Source organism: Pieris rapae, chromosome 21, assembly GCF_905147795.1.
Source record: "Pieris rapae chromosome 21, ilPieRapa1.1, whole genome shotgun sequence".
Lineage (NCBI taxonomy): Eukaryota > Metazoa > Arthropoda > Insecta > Lepidoptera > Pieridae > Pieris > Pieris rapae.
Genome location: NC_059529.1, coordinates 283,980 through 304,554, shown reverse-complemented (window position 1 = coordinate 304,554; position 20,575 = coordinate 283,980). Strand labels below are relative to the sequence as shown.

At 32.5% G+C, this 20,575-nt stretch overlaps 5 protein-coding genes across 7 annotated transcripts; 3 read left to right on the top strand and 2 right to left on the bottom strand.

The window, feature by feature from the left end:
• The first annotated feature begins 553 nt into the window (after positions 1 to 553).
• Positions 554 to 3,540, top strand: LOC110999128 (U5 small nuclear ribonucleoprotein 40 kDa protein). Its single transcript, XM_022268047.2, has 6 exons — positions 554 to 806; positions 917 to 1,043; positions 1,318 to 1,521; positions 2,025 to 2,267; positions 2,980 to 3,158; positions 3,344 to 3,540. Exons 1-6 carry the CDS (start codon positions 690 to 692, stop codon positions 3,521 to 3,523), a joined length of 1,050 nt encoding a protein of 349 aa, XP_022123739.2. The 5' UTR covers positions 554 to 689; the 3' UTR covers positions 3,524 to 3,540.
• Positions 3,541 to 4,554: 1,014 nt separating this feature from the next.
• On the bottom strand, positions 4,555 to 6,845 carry LOC110999130 (nucleoporin NUP42). The gene is made up of 3 exons (XM_022268050.2): positions 6,545 to 6,845; positions 5,772 to 5,989; positions 4,555 to 5,704 (listed from the first exon to the last, which is right to left on the bottom strand). The coding sequence occupies exons 1-3, from the start codon at positions 6,636 to 6,638 to the stop codon at positions 4,937 to 4,939; spliced, it is 1,080 nt and encodes a 359-aa protein (XP_022123742.2). The 5' UTR covers positions 6,639 to 6,845; the 3' UTR covers positions 4,555 to 4,936.
• Positions 6,846 to 7,631: 786 nt separating this feature from the next.
• LOC110999125 (nucleoside diphosphate kinase 6-like) lies at positions 7,632 to 8,473 on the top strand. Its single transcript, XM_022268044.2, has 3 exons — positions 7,632 to 7,906; positions 7,978 to 8,138; positions 8,267 to 8,473. The coding sequence occupies exons 1-3, from the start codon at positions 7,695 to 7,697 to the stop codon at positions 8,410 to 8,412; spliced, it is 519 nt and encodes a 172-aa protein (XP_022123736.2). The 5' UTR covers positions 7,632 to 7,694; the 3' UTR covers positions 8,413 to 8,473.
• Positions 8,474 to 8,551: 78 nt separating this feature from the next.
• Positions 8,552 to 11,517, bottom strand: LOC110999124 (enkurin domain-containing protein 1). The gene is made up of 4 exons (XM_022268042.2): positions 11,331 to 11,517; positions 10,470 to 11,078; positions 9,427 to 9,591; positions 8,552 to 9,086 (listed from the first exon to the last, which is right to left on the bottom strand). The coding sequence occupies exons 1-4, from the start codon at positions 11,362 to 11,364 to the stop codon at positions 8,926 to 8,928; spliced, it is 969 nt and encodes a 322-aa protein (XP_022123734.2). The 5' UTR covers positions 11,365 to 11,517; the 3' UTR covers positions 8,552 to 8,925.
• On the top strand, positions 10,067 to 18,246 carry LOC110999123. 3 transcript variants are annotated; one of them, XM_022268039.2, is made up of 8 exons: positions 10,067 to 10,436; positions 12,271 to 12,435; positions 12,542 to 12,775; positions 13,434 to 13,500; positions 13,646 to 13,741; positions 13,974 to 14,107; positions 14,383 to 14,478; positions 18,127 to 18,246. In XM_022268039.2, exons 1-8 carry the CDS (start codon positions 10,285 to 10,287, stop codon positions 18,197 to 18,199), a joined length of 1,017 nt encoding a protein of 338 aa, XP_022123731.2. In that variant the 5' UTR covers positions 10,067 to 10,284; the 3' UTR covers positions 18,200 to 18,246. The 3 variants fall into 3 exon arrangements, with proteins under 3 accessions (XP_022123731.2, XP_022123730.2, XP_022123732.2); XM_022268038.2 differs by lacking the exon at positions 10,067 to 10,436 and adding an exon at positions 11,624 to 12,127 and having other exon boundaries at positions 18,127 to 18,224; XM_022268040.2 differs by lacking the exon at positions 10,067 to 10,436 and adding an exon at positions 11,624 to 12,176 and having other exon boundaries at positions 18,127 to 18,224.
• Positions 18,247 to 20,575: the final 2,329 nt, after the last annotated feature.

Genomic DNA, 20,575 nt, shown 5'->3' with positions numbered 1-20,575 from the left:
ACGGCGGCTACATGCTTACGGAAAGACATGCCGCTGTCGAGCGTGACTCCTAGATATTTGACGGACTTTTGGCAGAGAATGGCTTATCCGTATAGGGTGAACTCTTTTTTTAAGGCAAAACTTTACCCGAGTATTAGCGTTAGCACCGGGGTTACCCCTGGCAAACAGAACTGCGACGCTTTTCTCGGGATTTAATTGGAAGCCCCATTTCCGAAACCATTCGCCTACCGACGTGGTTGCGGTCTGGAGTCTGTACATGATGACACCTCTGTCTTTGTGAGTGGTATAGAGAGCGGTGTCATCGGCAAAGAACCTGTCTATTGTTAGGTTATGTTAGATTTATTTTGTTTTTTTTTTATAACTGTTTCCGGCGCGTGAAAGTGGTTGGAGATAATAACCATATCGAACCAACCACTATCCTCCCTCTTACTCGCAACCCCCAATACGGGCGACTTATTTCAAAATCGTAACCAATATTTTTAATTCATATTTGACGACAGATGACATATATTAATATTTTGTAGAAGTTGGCATCACTGGGTTCTTCGCATAAAATATAATCGCTCTTCTCAGTTCTCCGTGACGTGCGTATGTAATAATAAACATAAAACTACATCCCATACATTATATTAATAATTCTTAGTTAAAAACGGGTTTTTACATACTGAGAAGAAAAAGAAGTCAAAATAATGCCGGAGTTGGAAATAAAAAGAAAAGCTGACGAATATTCCGTGGTGCCGGCAAAAAAGACGCGACATGAAATATCTGTTGCAGGAACGAGAGAAAAAGCTGTAGTTACGGCGACGGTAAATATTCGTTAATTATTAGAAAGAGTATAATACACTACTGATTGTTAAGATATTAAGTTCTTGCCTATATATACACACAACTATATAAGGTTTAAAAACAATTTCAGGTGCCAAGGACATCAAATCTTTATGCTCCTATTATGTTATTGGAAGGACAACAAGGAGAGATATTTACAGCCAAATTTCACCCAGAAGGCAAACATTTGGCTTCGGCAGGATTTGATAGACAAATTTGTATGTTAATTTATTTTGTTTACATTTTTTATATGCACATCATGAGGGGTTAATTCATTTGTTAAATCATTATCAATGTCATATCAATATAATGAGATTATAGTCCCTGGTTTCCTAATGAACCCTTACTAAATATTCTTACCTAAAATAGTATTTTATTAGTAGAGTTAAAGTTTACTAGTATGTAATTAGATTAAATTTAAAAATGAACCAAAGCTGCACTTCACTAAACAATGTTAATTGTTTTAACAGTGAGACAACATAATATTTTCAGTTCTATGGAATGTTTATGGACAATGTGAGAATGTAATGGTGATGAAGGGTCATACAGGGGCCATTATGGAACTATGCTTCTCTCCTGATGGTGCTCACATGTACACTTGTGCTACAGACAACACTGTAGCTGTCTGGGATGTTCCTACTGGCACAAGAATAAAGAAGTTGAAAGGGCATAGTCATTTTGTCAACTCAGTTTCAGGTTTGTGCTACTCTGTGTTTGATAATACATGGTTGGATTTTTCCAAAATTCTACAATATAGTTTTTTTTATGTTCAGAATTTCTATTAAATATATCTAAAAATATCAAGTATTTGTAAAGATACACTATGAACACTTGTGAATGTCAATAAAAAAAAATGGAATGAATTTTAAACTTAGTGCAAATTCAAGATAAATCAAGGTAAAAAACATTGGAGAAGAAATGGCATTCAACTTTCCACCACTCTTCAATTTGTTTTTTTTTTTGAACAAAACCTTTGTTAATTTTGTATAAAAGGAACATTGTGGAATCGGAACCAAAGTTTAAACATATGTCTGCCAATGAAGAAATATTGTCAATGAAACAGTTGTATTGCTACTACACAACTAGATGTATGTATCACCAGTTAGGCTTAACATAAAAATACATTAAACATGCATATAACCATATGGTTATATGCATGTTTAAAGTACTTAACTTATATAAGTTAACATTATTTTCAGGTGCTAGAAGAGGTCCTGAATTACTGGTATCAGGTTCTGATGACAATTCAATAAAACTGTGGGATGCAAGGAAACGGAATAACATTTTATCACTTGATGCCACATATCCTGTCACTTCTGTGTTATTCAACGACACGGCTGAGAAAATTATAACAGGCGGAGTGGATAATATTATTAAAGTATGGGATATAAGAAATACACAGATTGCTTACAATATTAAAGGACATACAGATACTATAACAGGTATGAAATAAACAAACTTTTTTATCTATATGTGCTCTGCCATTAGACTAATATAACATCACACCACCAAAGGTATAATTTAATAGTATAATCCTCTCTTTTCTTTCTTTGCATATTACATTTACTTGTTATTATTAAATCTATTCATTTATATTATATTCTTGAGGTTTGTTAAAAAGACACTCTACATTAATGCATTGCTAGTAAGTTAGTATTTTACATTTTGGTTACTCTCTAAATCAGATTAGCTAAATGAAAAAAAATGTTTTAAGTTATTTTTTTGATATTTTACTGACTCATTTAATAAACAGGTTCCGAACAACAGCTAACTAACCAATAAGTAATAGTCTTACGTTGTAGCTGTTTTATTAATTAATGCAACTATTGTATGAGTTTTATTAAAATAGGATTGTTGTATAACCTTATTGAACTTTCCAATATTTATGATAAAGTTATTCTATCTCTCTCTCTAATCAATTTACTTAAATTATGAATGGCATCTAAATTGGACTTAGATTATTAATTTACAGTAGCGAAAACAAGTGATGGTACAGATCAAAAACAATTTACAATAATATCTGTTGTTTGTACTCACGGCAAAGAGGTTACAACACAAATTTATCACATTGTTTATTTACTTGACATCTCCTTTACAGCAGCCTTTCCTATAGTCATAAATAATAAAATTAATAATTGGATATCAATCTTGTAGGAATGGCCCTATCAAATGATGGTTCTTACCTTTTGTCCAATTCGATGGATAACACTTTAAGGATATGGGACGTGCGACCTTTCGCGCCTGCTGAGAGATGTGTAAAACTCATGTCAGGCCATCAACACAACTTTGAGAAGAATCTGCTCCGGTGTGCATGGTCTCCAGATGGCTCCAAGGTATTTTTTTTACATTTCAACTAAGACAGCTATATACTGAATTTAAAAAAAAAAATAACCACAATGGCAATGCAAGTTTTGCTAATTTGAAATTTTGCTAAAAGTTATTATGGCACCATGTTTTTCACATAAATTCCCAAACTTTGAGGCTGTCTTTTGAAGTTTAGTAAATATATTGATTTTAGGTATCGGCTGGATCTTCTGACCGTTTTGTATATATTTGGGACACAACATCTCGTCGTATCTTATACAAGCTTCCAGGACATCACGGAGCAGTCAATGATGTACACTTCCATAAAAACGAACCCATCATCCTTTCTGCATCTAGTGATAAACAGATCTATTTGGGGGAAATTGATCATTAATAAACGCTTAAGTTTTAGCATTTCCTTATTTCTCACGTTTAAAACACAATCATAATAACTAACTACGTAACTCTTTCAGTATTTTCTTCTGTTGTTAACTTAGCGGTACATTTACAAAATGGACCAAGAAAAATAAAATTGCACCTGCACTCGCTTCGTCAGGAATCGCAACAACTTTGCCATTTCGTCAAACATTGCCAGTGATTCAACCATGATTGGTTGAGCGAACGAGTTATATTGGCTGCAAAATAATAGATGTAAATGAATTAAATTTCAAATTAAATAAATCAGTTAATTCAGCTACTAACCAAGATGATGTAGTCAACTATCCACCGGAATTTTTAAACTCGATGGATTTGCCACCTCACACAATCTTCAATTAAAGGTTGGATCAATAGTTATAATGTTGCGAAATATCAACCAACCCCGTCTTTACAACGATACCCGGTTAGCGATAAAAAATTACTGAACAACGTGATAGAAGCAACTATACTCAAAGGAATGTATAAAGGAGAAGATGTTCTCATACCGCGCACCCCAATGATTCCGTCTGATGTGCCATTTGAGTTTAAACGACTATACTTTAGACTATAGTTCCTTTTGCTATGACCATAAACAAGTCCCTTAGGCAATCATTAAGTGTTTGTGGTATTAATCTAGAAAACCCATGTTTCTCACATGGTCAATTGTATGTTGCCTGTTCCCGTGTTGGAATATCATCAGATTTGTTTGTCTATGCGCCAAATAATCAAACAAAAAACATCGTATCAGAAAGCACTACAACTATAATAAAACGGATTTCTATTAATAATTAAGCGATTACTTACTTTTATTATCCTTATATATGTTTCATTTAATTATTTTTTATTCACAACACCCTATCACCAGGGTGATGGTTCTCTACAGAAGATTTTTTAGCCACACGACTATAAAATACTTAGGAACAAAAAAACTGCCACATTAATCTTTATGACAGGACGAAGTCTGTCGGTACCACTGGTATATACTATATTTAAATAAAATGAAAATTATTATCTTCACTCTATTTATTCCCAATTCATTTTTTTTTCAGTAATCAAGTTGTATAAACATTGTAACTTACAAAAAAATGTTTTAAGTATAAGAATAAATCCTAAATAATATTACATTCACAAGTACAGACTGAATGTCACATAAAATCAGAAAGTCTGGTACAGTTTTTTGCAATTTCTACTACAGTAATATTATCAAGATCAATATTTTTTATAATAAACTATATTCCTCACTGCTCACAGGAGTATTGTAAAATTGTTGAAAAAAAAATACAAGAATTGCATTGTCTTTGTACCACATACCCAAACACCTTCACTCAACACGCAATGTTTTAATGATAAAATACTACTAATTCCTATTACTCTTCTATTACATTATGGTTCACACACATAGGATATGTGGCGGTGGTAATTCTGGTATTAGGCCTAATTCAAATTCAGAACTATTGTAGGCCTCCAAGTCTAGTTCAGACAAAAGTTCAATTTTACTATAGACATTTTCATCATCCGCTGGAGCCTTTTCAAATGCATTTCTTGAAATACCAAAAATATCAGATCCTGTTCTACTCAGAGTATTTTGTTGAAATACATTCCCACTCTGGTTTTGCTGTGGTATACCAAAAGGATTAACGGAATTTTGCTGTTGTGGACTTACAGAAAAAACACTTTGAGCTTGATGGTTTGCTGTAAACACACTTTGCTGTTGATCAGTTGCAAATACATTTGCATTTGGTTTCTGCTGCCCAAAAACACTTTGGCTAGCTTGAGCAAAAAGGGATTTAGCTGCTGTTTCTTGGGGCTGTGTTGGAAAAAGATTAGATGGCTGAGATGGTCCAAAAGTATTCTGAGCTGCTTGTGCAAATATTGACTTTGGGGCACTGTTGAAAGTATTAGAAGTTTGGGTACCCAATCTTGAAAAGACAGAATTTGTTTGTGTACTGGTATTATTTTGAAAGTGGTCATTCTGAATAGCACTACGGAATAGAGATTTCGCTTGGGATCCGAAAGCTTGGTTTTCTAGTTCAAAAGGTGAAGATACTGGTTCTCCTCTATATATACTTTGTAAAACTTTTATAATCGCTGCAGAAGGTTGTAAAAGTTGCTTATATTTATTCCTTGTTTCTTGAAATAAATTATTCATATACATTACCTGAAAATATAAAAACCTTTATTGTCAGGATACACAAAAAATTTTAAATAAGAAAAAATATACCTACAGCTTGTTCTAATGTTTGGTTGGCTTTAGCTTCATATATAATAAGTCTTGCTTCCTCTTGTGAAAGGTCATTTAAACCCGGAAAACAAGCTTTTTCTTTATAAGGGGCATAGCAGCTAAGTATCCACTGTCCACCATTTAAAGCAGCTTGAATGTCAGATTGCACTTGGCTTACAAGTTGGTCATCCGTTACATTACTGCTTGTGTTGGTTGTATTTGCTGTTAAAATTTAAGTGTTATTTTACAATTTTAAAATGTTAAACAGCAACAATATGACGCATATATATACTAGCAGACTCGGCCAAGCGTTGCTGTGGCGAATGTTGTTGTTGTATTACATAGTAGTAAACTATTCAAGGGAAACAGTACAAGAACTTATGTGAAAGGTGGATAGCTGTCTGTGTTGTGAAACATTGGTACTTTTAATACAGCGCCATCTGTTAGAATTGTATCAAATAATAAACAAATAATTTGCAATAAATTGCGACTATAATTTGAGATTTAAACTATCCTATCTCTCAAGTTGGATCGAACTGCACATGGTGTTCGAATTTTATTATAATCGGTTAAGTGGTTTAGGAGACCATTGATGACAAACAGTGTGACACGAGATTTATATATATTAAGATTATAGCAAGATCAAAGCTATTGAGATATATTCTTATAGAGGCCAATTTTATAGGGTAGTCGACATTTAAGAAATATAAAGATTTCTTCCATAATATCTAGTGATACAGTTGTTATTGTTTTCTATGAATTATTGTAGAATATTACCTTGATAGGAGTATTTAGAACTATACACATGTTCATATCTGCAGTTTTGCCCGAAACGACAACATCCTTGAAGAAAATATTTACAAATAACCATTTTTAGTTCAATAAAATAGTCTTGAAATAGCTATTTATAGTTGGCACTTCTGTAATGTGTCATATGTGCTACATAAGTTACTTGTCTCTAAATCGAATATTTATTATTTAGCACAAGTTAGCATTTAATGACTTTGTTCTCCCGTAACACGTTAGAGATCTATTAAATATGTGCATATACCGCCATAGTCAAACAGCCAATGCAAAGACTACAATTACAAATTACAATATTGGCAATGAATGTCATGTTACAGATTAGCTGAACTTTGATTTTTTTATATTTTAAATCGATCTGCAATCCACCTCTTGGCTTTTATAAAATTTTATGGAATAATGGAAGTTTAGGAAAGCAAATCAAATAATAGACTTTATGAAAGTAATACAATAAATATTAAGTTAACTTTATTCAGATAACACAAAAATAAAGAAATATTGTTGAATATTTAAGTAGTTTGATTTCGAATATTTTCCTTAGTTTTAACAAAATAAATTTCTGACTGTCGGTTTCCTCACGATGTTTTCCTTCACCGTTCGAGCAAATGTTAAATGCGCACATAGAAAGAAAGTCCATTGGTGCACAGCCGGGGATCGAACCTACAACCTCAGGTATGAGAGTCGCACGCTGAAGCCACTAGGCCAACACTGCTCAATATTATAATATATTGTTATCTCCTATTAACATAGACAGAAACGTTTAAGTGTGTTGTGTTTAGGGACTGTTTATCAATATCATAGCAGCAGAAAACTTTACGTTTAACATAGATCATAAAAATATTTTTATTAAATAGTAATACATATATTATACTAAAATAGCTTTTTGTATTCATAAAAAAATTATATCTTGTCTCATTGTTTACCATCTTTATTATCGGTTAGCACTTAGCACCAAGACTTTATAATTATCTGTCACAGAGAAGAGATAATAGAGTGAAATGTGAATTACGAAATGTCGTTTAACGCTGTTTCCGGTAGAATTTTTGAAAATAATAATTTTAAATAGTTTGTACATTGCCCTTTAAAATGGATATAATTTGTGAAAGTCACACATTGCTTTAAAATGATATCAAAGTTACAATTATCTTTAGCTATTATAAAACCACACACGGTAAAAAATCCAGTTGCACTCTCATATATAAGAAATGTTTTGAAAAATAAGTTTGTTGTTATAAAAACTAAAAGGCTTTTTCTGGACAAGTCAACTGCTGCAAATTTTTATATTGAACATAAAGACAAATTTTTCTTCAACAGGCTTGTTACATTTATGTCCAGGTATTGCACAAATTTAGGTTATTTTTTTTATTCTACACTTCATAGTAGGTTTTTACAGCATTTTTTTACAGTGGGTACATAGACCTTCATGTGCTAGGACATACAAATGCCATAGAACTATGGAGGAAAATGCTTGGCCCAACGAAAGTATACAAGGCCCAATTTGAAGATCCATACTCATTAAGAGGCATGTTTGGGCTTTCAGACACCAGGAATGTGGCTCATGGCTCTGGTAAGCATAATATCATTATAATCTTTACTTTAGTTTTATTTGCTGTTCTTTTATGTTCCAACAAGTGTTTTAAAACAGCTTAGTGCATTTTACATTTATTAATAAATTAATTTGTTATAATATTTCAGATTCATTGACATCAGCTGAGAGAGAAATAAAATTTTTCTTTCCTGAGTTCTCATTCTATGAATGGCACAGTAGTAATGAAGAGCTGTACAGAAAAGGCCCTATTATATTCAACAAACATTTGTTTCAGCATGTTAGAAAGTTATAAAAAGCAAGAACCTATTTATATATATCTATTTTGTTTCATAATAATATTGTAGTGAGAATTTGTTATACCTTTTTGTTACACATATCTTGCTAATGAAAGGAATTTATCTGACAAATGGCAAAAGATTTAAAAGACCATGAAAAATCATAAGAAATGAAAATATAATTAAATTAAAATTCCAAATGTTTAAGTCACTGTAAATCATACAAACATTAATCAGCACCTCTATATTATTTAAAGGTGCATACAATAATTAAAACTACAATTACATTACAATTCCTACTAAGACCCACACAATGATTTTTTCATTACTAATAATTTTAACTACAGTAAATGCAATTTTTTAATTACAACTAAATGTTTTAGTTCAGTCTATAGTTTGGTTTAAACATCATTAAAACATTTTCAACAACAAGTTCATTGTCACAGATCCAATAAGTATAAACATAAAATGAACCACTTCACAATTTACTATTATCATTATGAAAGCTTTTTTTTATTCTTGTCTGGGATCTATTCCCCAATCTTGACAAAAACTTTAGGTCTAGAAAACACTTTTATGCCCTCTTCAAGCTTAGCCAGCTGTTTTTCTAACTCCATTTTTCTGTTTCTCATCCTCAATGTGTCTGTTTTAACTGGCATTTTGTTTAATTCGCTTACAAGCTCCGCAAAACCTAAACAGTTTAAAAAATTTACATTTTATTCCTTTTATTTATATGTTGTCTACTTTTACCCTATAATCTATTACTTATACCAATATTAATAATAATTTATCTGACATGTAAATTCTTATTTATATTGGTTGGTATCTGAAAATATATACAAAAAGGGGTTTAGATACTATGTTTAGAAATATGAGATATGATTTATACATTAAATGTGCTTGACTTCCCATATAAAAAACTCAGTTATATCAGTAAAAGGCATTACATTTGATTATACTTAACACTTAAGTATTTTGATAATTATTAATGTTTCTATCAAAATAGTGTAGTATATTAATAAAATACTTACTATTTCGAAGCATCCGTAAAGTCTCCTTCCTCTCATTATCTGGCAATGTGACATGACCTGAAGGACACACAATATGGTCTTCATCAGCTTTAGTATCTTCCAATTCTTTTGCTGTTTGCTCTTTCCTCTCCCGGAGATATTTTGGTAAAACTCCTTTCTGATAACCTAGCAGATATAGATCTTTTTAAGTATTAAATTTTATAGTAGTAAATGTTTAGTTTTGTCCTACCATAACATGCTGAGATCAATACATAACCTGATCATCTATGCCACAAAAAAGTATTAAGACTAAAACAGGCTAGCACTAACATTTTCTCTCTTGATTTCAACATTCACATATGTTGATTTAATATTGGTATCCGAAAGTGTCTGTGCTGATGGTGTAAGGAATAAAAAACAAATAAACTCATACTCGAGTGTCAACATAAGTGAAGGTTATAGGTATATGTATATGAAACCAAACTCATCATGAGTACACCCCATACCCACACTTTTACATCATCACACAACACAACTAATTTAGGCTTAGTTAAATAAATTAAATCACAATTAGTCAAATGTATTAAATAATTTTTGTTTGTTTGTTTGTTCCCTTTTATAAATCTTTTTGTTGTTAAATGTATCATGAATTCCATCTCTGGCTATATTCTCAGAGTATTTGTTTGTAATTATATATAATTTATGTTAGCTGTAGGAGTACTAAATAAATAAATAAACCCTAACAAAAAAAGGGTTACCCTTTAGTGGGTAAAAGGAAACAAATCTTTGGGCAATGATGCTGCAGACAAGCTTGCCAAGAGGGGACCCAGCTTACTTACTTCCAGCTCAAAAAAATATAGGAATAAGAAAGATTAAAGTATGGGCCACTGTCTCTTAAAGTTAGAGAGAGGCCTTTGTGCCAAGCTAGTGCAGAGGAATATTCTTGGAATGCATGGCTATGACTTCCTAATCAGCAGAAATCCTCAACACAGTGAACCCACCACAGGCATGAAGCCAGGACAACAGCCAGGGTAACCGAGTCTATTACTAGGTCTAAAATATACCTGAAGGAAGATAGGGATCTTTATCCTTTTTCTCTAAAATGGAATTCAATTTGCTCCTATGTTTTTCATCCATCAAATCATCACCTGCTCTTCGAGGTGTAAGTGTTAGCGATGAAGGACTTTTAGTTCTTTCACTATCACCACTAGCCTTTAACTTAGCTTCACTGTCTTCTTCTCTAGGATATAACATTGTCAACTTTGCACTTTCAAGCCTCTGAGATAGATTGGTTTCAATAGTTTGGCAACCTATGTCCCGTAAGCGGCCTGAACTATCATTCGAATTTAGTTCATCCTCTGTATCATCATTTGTCTGAGCTTGTCTTAATTCTTTTCGTTTTAAAAACTCTGCCATGTCACCTTTTTTAATTCTAATGTCCTGCCTTCTTCGGTAACTTGAAGCACATGTTTTGGCAACATTGAGTGTAACTTTACCACTTTTACTAGAGGGAGAGGATTTCACTTGACCTAAAGTAGTTGATGCTGTTAAGGAGCTTGTTAGCCTGTTTTGTCCAGGTTTTAATATAAACTTTGGGTCTTTTGGTGGTTTCCCTTGTATAAATTTTAATTGTTTCATATTTTCTTTTATAAAGTTCTTTTTTGGTTCTTTTTCTGTAAATTAAGGTTGAACAAACTAAAACAGGACTACAAATATAACATTATCGTAACATCTTAAAAGTTAATATCTAAAGAATTAATGTGATTAAAAAGTTATAATTAAGAAAGAGCCATAGGTGAGACAGAATCCAAACATGACTCCCGTATATTTTTTGAATTGATATATCAGATTCGAACTAAGCACTCAGTCTCCATTGTAAATCTAAGTCCAAGAACGTTAAATAAATACTTATAATGGAGACTTACTGGGTTCTGGAAAAATACCCTTCAGGGTGTACATTGTTCTCAATAAACAGAAATTAACATCAGAAAATATACTCTCATCATTTAGAGTCCTTTACGCACAAAATAATTCACTAAAATATATGTTTTTTTCCATTTTACAGTAGATATAATTGATAAAAAATAATTTCGATGTTCGAGCAACTTGCGTTCGGTTTTTGTCAATTTTATTTTCAAACAGCTGTCAACCGTTAAATTCACAGACAATATTGGTTCTGGCCACTTTCATTTTATTTTATGTAAACATCAAAAATTCAGAACATGTTTTCCGACCCATGAAGATGGCTTATAGTTTCCGATAAAAAGATTTTATCACAACTGTATGTAATGAAATTCAAACGGATTATCTATTAATCACTGAACCAGAGCTTTCGCTTATCAATTGATAAGCACCCTTATACCAATTAAATACTATCGCGCTATTTTGAACAAAATTACTCATTACTATATTATATGTATAAATAACCTTTGTAAAGTATGCTCTATGATTAAAAAAAATATAAAAAGATTTAAAAACTCTTTGTAGGGTTCAGAACAAAGTTAATCCAAAAATCTTAAAATAAATCGAACTGACACTTAAAATTGGTATTGATACTTTTGTATTATGTGGTAATTTTTGATTGAATTGTATTATCAAGTGTAATCATGTTGAGCAATATTGGAGGTAAATACAAATTGTCCAGAAGGGGAAGAAAACTTATAATGGCAGATGATGCAAGGACCTTAATGGCTCTTCCAAAAGATGTCCCCGAGCGAATTTGGTATAGAATCCCAATAATTCTGTTGTTCTCTTAGCTCTATTGTAATAAGGTGAGCAGAGCGCTTACAAAAGACGTTAACACAAATAACTGCAATTCAAAAGTTACATAAATATTAGTTTGACTGTTTTACTTATCTCGTAAAGGGCTGAAATTCTCCAAAAAGAAGAAGACGATTTGATGATCCTCGACATACGAGAAGAGATATTAGATGATGCTTTAGCGATTTGCTTTGTCAAATACATGCAGCGTCAGACAGCGCTCTTTACGGCCCACTGCGCCGCGCAAGCATGGCTTAAGCTAATTGACTGGTAAGTAAACTATATTATTCTTTTCTTATATACATAAATCAAAATAAGAAGTGCCTTGGACACATAGTTAGCTAGGCACATTTTACTTATGTACCTTAAATTACAGGCACTTCTACCGTCACGATCCTGGCGAAGATCCGAGCGCGTACCCGCCTTGTTACATTCCCAAAAGAAGAGAGTCATGGATTCCCGATGAGTTACCTGACCCCTCACCGAAGGATAGTTGGTGCCGTCAGGATCTGATTATCCAGGAGGAATGGCAGGACGAAGGGTTGAAGAAGTGGCCAAGCAGTTCTTCCATCGACATGCCTTTGGTTGAAGATATATCGGCTGAATATTGGTTTGTTTCATATAACTGTGTGCTCAGTGTTGTAGGTGGGTGTTGTTTTGTAATCCATAAATAATGGGAAAGACAACTATTATTATCATGAAATGGTTTCCCGTTTCTAGGTACTCAGCATTATCTACTATTGAATCAGTTATCTATACTTCTATACTAATATTATAAAGAGGAAAGATTTGTATGTATGTAATTAATTGTTTCAAAAAGTACAGGACCGATTTTAAAAATTGAAAAATTATTTTACTGATTAATGTAGGCTAATTTAATTGCACGAAAAAAATAAGAATCCTAATAAAACTACAATAATGTAACCCAAAGTGTAAAAAATATGATTGTTGATGTGTTTATTGTTATCATTTTGTTTTCAATAATCAAGTCCCATACCCAAAGGGAGCCAGCTATACATTAATGCTCAATACATTATTATTTACTGTACGTTTATGCGAAAATGTAAAATAAAATACCTAATATCGTGCGTATTTAAGAAATATAAAGCCACTGTAGTCTTTGTTAATAAAACTCTATTAGATTATTCACCTAACACGACGTTTCGAGTGCTTCACAGCATTCGTCAGCAATTACTGACTTTCATGTATTTTTATATACTAAACCTATTTGTTGTATGGAATTTAGCGTATACAAACATTATTCTCAGGTTTCCTGGCAAAGTCAACCTGCCAATTGAACCTGAGTCTGATCAGTACACACGAGCGATGAGCAATGTGAGTGTTATTTCTTTTGTGTTACACAAAATACCAGAATATTTTGAGTAACGAAGTCTATTAAAAATATATTGATCGTTCAAAACTAAAACTTTTTATTTTTGGTCGATAATTGTGCTAAACTCCTAAATCTTGTTGTCTTTAGGGCACCAGCAGTGTTATGAGCGAGCCCAATATCTGTGCCGAGAGTGAGGTTTTGCAGAAGATCACAGACTACAGCACTGAAGACCTCTCTGTCAAGGTGGTTACTATTACGCTGTTATTTTGAACTAATAGTAACGAATACAGTATCACTTTAGTTCAAGTACTTATGTAAAATTAAGTTCAAGGCTAAAAAATATTATCCTTTTTATATTTTTCTTAAAATCGCAATAAATTCTATTTGTACGAATGGAATGGTCTTTCATCAGTGAGGTGCTTCAGCTATTGACTGACTATAACTATCAGTAGTTTCTATAGTGTTAATCATGCAGGAGTCCACGTACAGTGCTTTGAAGAACACAACCCCAGTGGAAGGGTCCCTTCACGGCGCTGGTGATTCTGTCGTGGATCGGCTCAGACCTAAGAGAAAACCTACGGATAAGAGCAAGGTTTTTAGCAGACCGAGGTCTGTTGAGGTTCCATGGTCTTTTGATTCTGTTATTTTTAAATTAGTCTGAAATCTTAGTATTCTTTTGTAGACAAGATGTTTAACGTCGCAATATATTTGCAATTATTAATTTAATATGAAAAAGGTAATTGTAATACAACTAATCAAATTACCTGCCAATAAAGTAAGGCGTCCTTGTCTAAATGTAATACTTATTTTTACCGTCTAATCCAAACCTCTGTTGTTTACCGAGAATAATTTCTAATACATAATAAAAAAGAAACAAAATACAGTATAATGAGCCGATCGAAGAACGCCCTTCCGCCATTGACCGGTGACTCCCGCTCCCGCATCAGCATCATATCAGACTGCCGTTTGAGGAACCTCAGGTATATATAAATACAGATTATCTCTTAAACTACTATTTTATTTATTAATTGCATAAAGACAGGAAACATAGAAGAACTGCCCTCGTGAACTTCGTTTCTTCTTAATATCTACCTTTTTAGTACATAAATACCAACATGGAACATTTTGCTCTTACCATAGACAAAGACTAAAAAACTGTTTTCTGGAATGAAAACATTTAAAGTGGTTTTGTGATCGTTCTCTATACAAAGAGTTCAAGTTATTAGATATAGAGATAAATCCATTATAGTCTAGTATTCGTATCTAATACGGTAATTAGTTGACTAAACAGCCTACTTCTTTTCCATAAACCTGATATGTTGACGTAATATGAATGAGGTAAACGTTAGTATAAATAAAGAATGTAATTAGAGTAATATAACTCTCTATTGAGAGTCCGAGTGGTTCACACAGGTCCTTTTGTGCGAAGACAAAGAAGTCTTTCATTCCTCATAGACAATGTCAACTATAAAGCCACGGGTAAGCATAGAAATGAACGCACGTGCAAAATGGCGTTGAATTCAGTGACCCCTCATTATATTAACAAGTAGGTGTCCATCGACCCCGTGCTCTTGGGATTGAAGTAAATCGTGGGGTAATATAAAAAGAATTATCAATAAGCTGCATAATATCCCGTATTATACGAACACTTGTGAGTTTAACGTAGGGCTGTACAAATATGTGTACGTTCTTGATGACAATTCACTTGGAGAGATATTTCTTTGCACTAAGCCGTGAGAATGTGAACAATTATTATTAGTTAGCAAACAGCACAGTCCAGATAAGCGACTGAGCTTTCAAGTTTTTGATGAAACAGTTACCTTTCTTTCGGAATTATACAAGTTCAAAACTGTTATGGATTGACCGATTGTGACGGGACTCCCAGGACGACAAAACTAATGTTTCAAGTATATCCAATAATATTTTAGCAAATAAATATTATAAACCCATTTTAAATGAAAGCGTCTCTCTCAACATCGTTTGATTAATTCCCATTGTCTGTATACTTTGTGTTTGCTATAAAGACGTATAATTTTTTTTAAATCTTGACAACCCTGGGGCTAGGTGAAGTACCCAGGTGTACAGGTCGGTGACCGCTACGGCTACCCATCAGTTATTCAACTATTCAATGCGCCCTGAACAGCAGTGCATTGTTCCTTGCAGGGAAAACCTTTTCTTACATTATACGAGATGACCACTTTAAATTACAAATAACGGGCATTACCCCGATTTTATTGAATATCAGCATATTAACGATACAGCTCAATAGAAAGATCTTCTTGGATTGGCTAGTATTCCTAATAATGCCTGATCATGTGGAACATAAAGATCGCCCAGAGTACGCTTTTTTTTCTTTAGCTAGATTATCTATCAGATCTGTTGTGGTATCAGATAATAGAAAATACAGCTTGACGTAAAAGAAAAGCACAGATGAAATTATTGTCCCTTTGTCTCATTGCTATTCACTTACATAACATAAAGAATGAAAATATGTAATAAACGATGTTCGGGCGATGGGCTTAATTGTTCCACGCAATTCATCATGAGCTACGAACTAAACCTTTTAGCGGTACAAAGGAGTGCTGTGCACCCTTTGTCACGATGTGAACAACACAACACGGCTATTTCACTATTATGAATTATTGCTTTACCATAGGCAGTCTATTTTTGCTGTTCAACATTTTGTTGTATATTAGAGATTTTTATTACGTAAGAGGGCGAATTGTCCAACCATCCTATCCATAGAAGAACGATAAACATTAAATACTTTCGTTTCGGGTATATAACTATTTAAAGTTGAAATTTTAATTAAATAATTTTCAATTTCAATTTTGGGGTATTAATATTTGACAAAATTGATAAGAATCAAACTATTCATTAACATAACATGTTAATGAATAGTTTGATTCTTATGACGATAATTTGAATAAAATCAAAAACGCAAGTAAGTAAACGTAAGTTTTTTTCTTTTCGCATAAAATGCGAAGACCTGTGTTGGCCTATTTTCTTCAAGAAACCTGAGGTCGTTGGTCAATCCCTGGCTGTGCACCAATGGATTTTCTTTGACTGGAAAGAAAAATAAGCAATAACCCGAAAAGTCCACGGCGTCAGTGAAGCACAGGAAGCTGTTCATCTACTTGTCTATTAGATTGACAAATGATCCGAAACAGATTTAGAGATCCAGACCTAAGAAGGTTTTATTTAAAATCAGAAGAATGTCAAGATCTACAGATAAACAATTTGTAATTCTGTTTTATGTAAACATATGCTAGAAATTCAAAATTGCCTTTATTTTACTCATGTATAATGAAGGTAAAATTATACAGGTCGGGATTCGAACTGGGGACAGTCAGGGCAATCACCTTTTGCCTTCCAGTTTCTGGAATCGAATTTTCGATTTAAAATTAAAAGATCTTCGATATAGAATCTTTATTTTACCATAAAACTGTATGTTATTATTTTTTTATTGTTTTATTGCGAATTACTTAAATAATTTTAGTGTGCTTAAAAGTTATTATTTATGTCTAAAAATACAAATATATCACGCATTTATTTACACATATATAAAGCTATTTATTTTATATAAAATCCAACTCTGGAAACTTTAGTCGAAAATAGCGATTAAGAAAGAAATGGAAAATATACCTAATGATATATATCAGGATATATATAGGATATGTATACAGTACAGTGCATACAAAGTCTATTATGAAATATTCTGAAGCGAAGTTAATGTAAAACGTAGCCAAGTGTCGGAAAAGCAATGGATTATGCATGGACTTCAAAGAATTGTCTTCTACCTGCATCCATTTGCATTTCACCTTCGAATTTTACGGTCAAACACTGCGTATGGATAATGGATATATTCTTGTTTCCAAGTAAAATTATCTCATTGAATCAGCTTTACTTTACTCGGTAGATTCGATTTAGGATTATGTTTAACTACGACCTACGTAGACTATATCAAATAGTCTAAGTAGTATATAAAGTATTAATTACATTTGGAACCGACTAACTGAAATATACCTGGATCAGTTCAATTGCAGCGTTTTTAAATTACTTTTTTTTATAGAACAGGGCAAACTTTAGTCTCTTTTCGTCGTAGTGTAAACAGATATAGAAAGAGTTAGTTACTTTATGTTGAAACAAGATTATCTCTATTTGGATGTGTTTAAATAAAGTGTGTAAATAATATAAAACAAAACTAGTCATGTTTTTTGTTCGGTAGAGGGTAGTGTTGGCCCACGCCCAAACCCAATAACCTATCTCAATCCATTTTCAATCATATCAGAGATCTACATCTTAATCCAAATATAGATAAAAGTGTGCCAATACCCATCGACGGATTGTAATAGCCATCTGTTGATACAAGCTATCTATGGTCGCATCGGTGTATGTGGATAGAACGTTGCATGAAAACGACAGTTCAACTGTGCCAATATTCTATCTTAAGATTTTAACTAATACCAGTTTTTAAAATAATTAAAAAGCTGGTTCTGGTAGTTCTATGAGACCATTGTCGATAAAAAGAAATGATCATTGAATGCAATCAAGCTTATTCCGATAGAGCTCTAGCGAATAGATTTTCCATATTATTGTAAATAGCTTTTAAATTTATTGTATTACAGATTGGACGCCCAGTACGAGATAACGTCGGAGAAGATAGACACTCCGCCTGGAGAGATCGTTAAACGAAAGTGAGAATTTATTAAAATTGTCAATTAGAATCAGGACAACTGTCTTAAAATTGAATAAATAATTATCTGAATATACTTGTATTATTCTCTAAATCACCTTTGTACTTAGTTTAAAAAAATGTTTCGCTCTATAACATGAGTTATCGTTATCAAGCCTTTAAAACACATTAAGAGCCCCAGAGGACGATATGAAGCATAAAATATGAAAGTTGGATGGCATCGCGACTCGACGATTAGCATAATTATGCGCATAGCAAAACACCAATAAAGTACGTTATTATAATATTATGGCGCTCGAATAATTTTTCAGGCGATATTGCGTTTTTTTATCGTCGCATGAGGCTCAAAGGTTTGTTAGCTTAGGAATATGTTTAGGCGAGGGAAAAGGGAATTTTGCTCAGTCAACTCGTTAAGTTGGGGGTGACTTAAACTTAGTTTATATATTTTTCTTACCAGTCGTGATATACGTTAGTTTAGGTGACGTGGAGCTCACTAAATAAAATAAATAGTATAGACTATAGCTTAATAAGTCCCGAAGCTGTAAACTGTTTCATTTTAAATACTATACTTTTTCCGATTTATAAATGGAGACTGGAACACTAATTGCTTATTTTGTCTTTGGAATACCAATATGTCTATAAGAATATACTGGTGTGTCTTCTAAGGCAAGCTATGGGAGTACTAAGTAGAAATTACATATTAAATTATAATGACACTGTTAAAAACACGAATTTCATTCCAAAAGCTTTTGACGTATTTAAACCGAGACCCGTTGCGTAAGTCACTTACTATTTTAGTATATTTATTCTAAAGTTGTCTTAAACGAATAACTTTTTTAATAAAAATAACTGGGAAGAACTTTTACCTTGTAACCAACGATGTTAGTTAAGAAAAATGTTTTATTAAAAATACTACACCTTAATTGAATATCTATTTCAAATAAAATACAGCTAACTATATTATTTAAAGTGAAACGACGAAATCCATCACTTGAGAATGTAAACAGTGCCATCTCCAGTGTGGTTCACTGGTTTAGTACAAATAATCTTAAGTTAAACGAGAAGAAGACAAAATGTATTAAATTTGAAACTCCACATGTAAAAAGTAGTCATTATCAAATAATAATTAAAGACGAGGAAATAGTTTTTGTTGATGATGCGTTATTCTTGGGAATTACTTGAGATAGTAAACTCCAGTGAGGCATACATTAAAGTAAAACTGCTTGCTAAGACCTATTATAATATAAATGAATACTTAAACGATCATAGTGCTTGGATATGAATTACTGACTGTATCTCTCGGCGATTAAAAAGAGTGGCGGAGAGTGTATTGCCAGTTCTTCTCTTCCGTTCCACGCCCTTGATTTAAGAACTGGCAGTAAATGTAAAATTAGAAGCATTCAATGTATATTTCTTACATGTTTATGTAACTTATATAGTTACCTACATGAATAAATGGTTTTGACTTGAATTGTGAGATTTAATGAAATTGCCAAAAGTACCTAAACTTTTTATTCTGTAAAAGCTTATCCAAGTAAATTTTGAGAGTTTAACATAAGATTAAAAAATACCGTTTATTCTAATACAAAAACAGTAAAACAGGTATCACTATTTCCATCCCCTCATCGTAAGATATTAACGATCTAAATACATATTCGCTGCGTATGTCAGGGTATGACGTGAGCAAATATTGTTTTTGCCAAAAATATCCATTTATTTGCCTAGTTCCCGAAGGGTGTGCGAATGATGCCATCAAAAACATACCTCGGCAAAGGATATTTCTTTGAAGGCTGTTAAAAGTATACATATACGATATTAAACTTAGTAAACATTAAAGAACACGGATTTTCTTTATAACACATTATTACATGTATGAAATAACTTTGAAAAAATTAATATTTAATATGGGACAGAAATAGATCTTTGAAAACAGTTTGGCAGAAAATGTATTTTGTGAGAATTTTACATACACATCCGAAAATAGCGTACAGGAAAAACCTTTTATAAGTTCATAATATAAGTTTGGAAAATTGGGAACAAAACGAGTATTACTAAGAGAAAAGGGACCGTTTTAGATTGATAAAGGGCCCTAGCGGGTCCAATCGTGGACCTCGGGGTACAAATCTATTGTGGGCGGTTTTTTGATACCGCACTATTGTTATTAAAGAAACTTCAATTCCGAGAAGCCAAGAGATTCCTTCACATGAATTTATGAAATATAAATAATTTAGTTTCACTTTCTAATTTGGTTTAGTTTCAATTCGCTTTCCTGTTTTGCCTTTCTTAAAGTGTATGTGTGTATAAACTGTAACATCATATTTTCGTGTATATTAATATAAATAGATCACTTTAAAAGTATAATGTAAAATGAGATAATATCA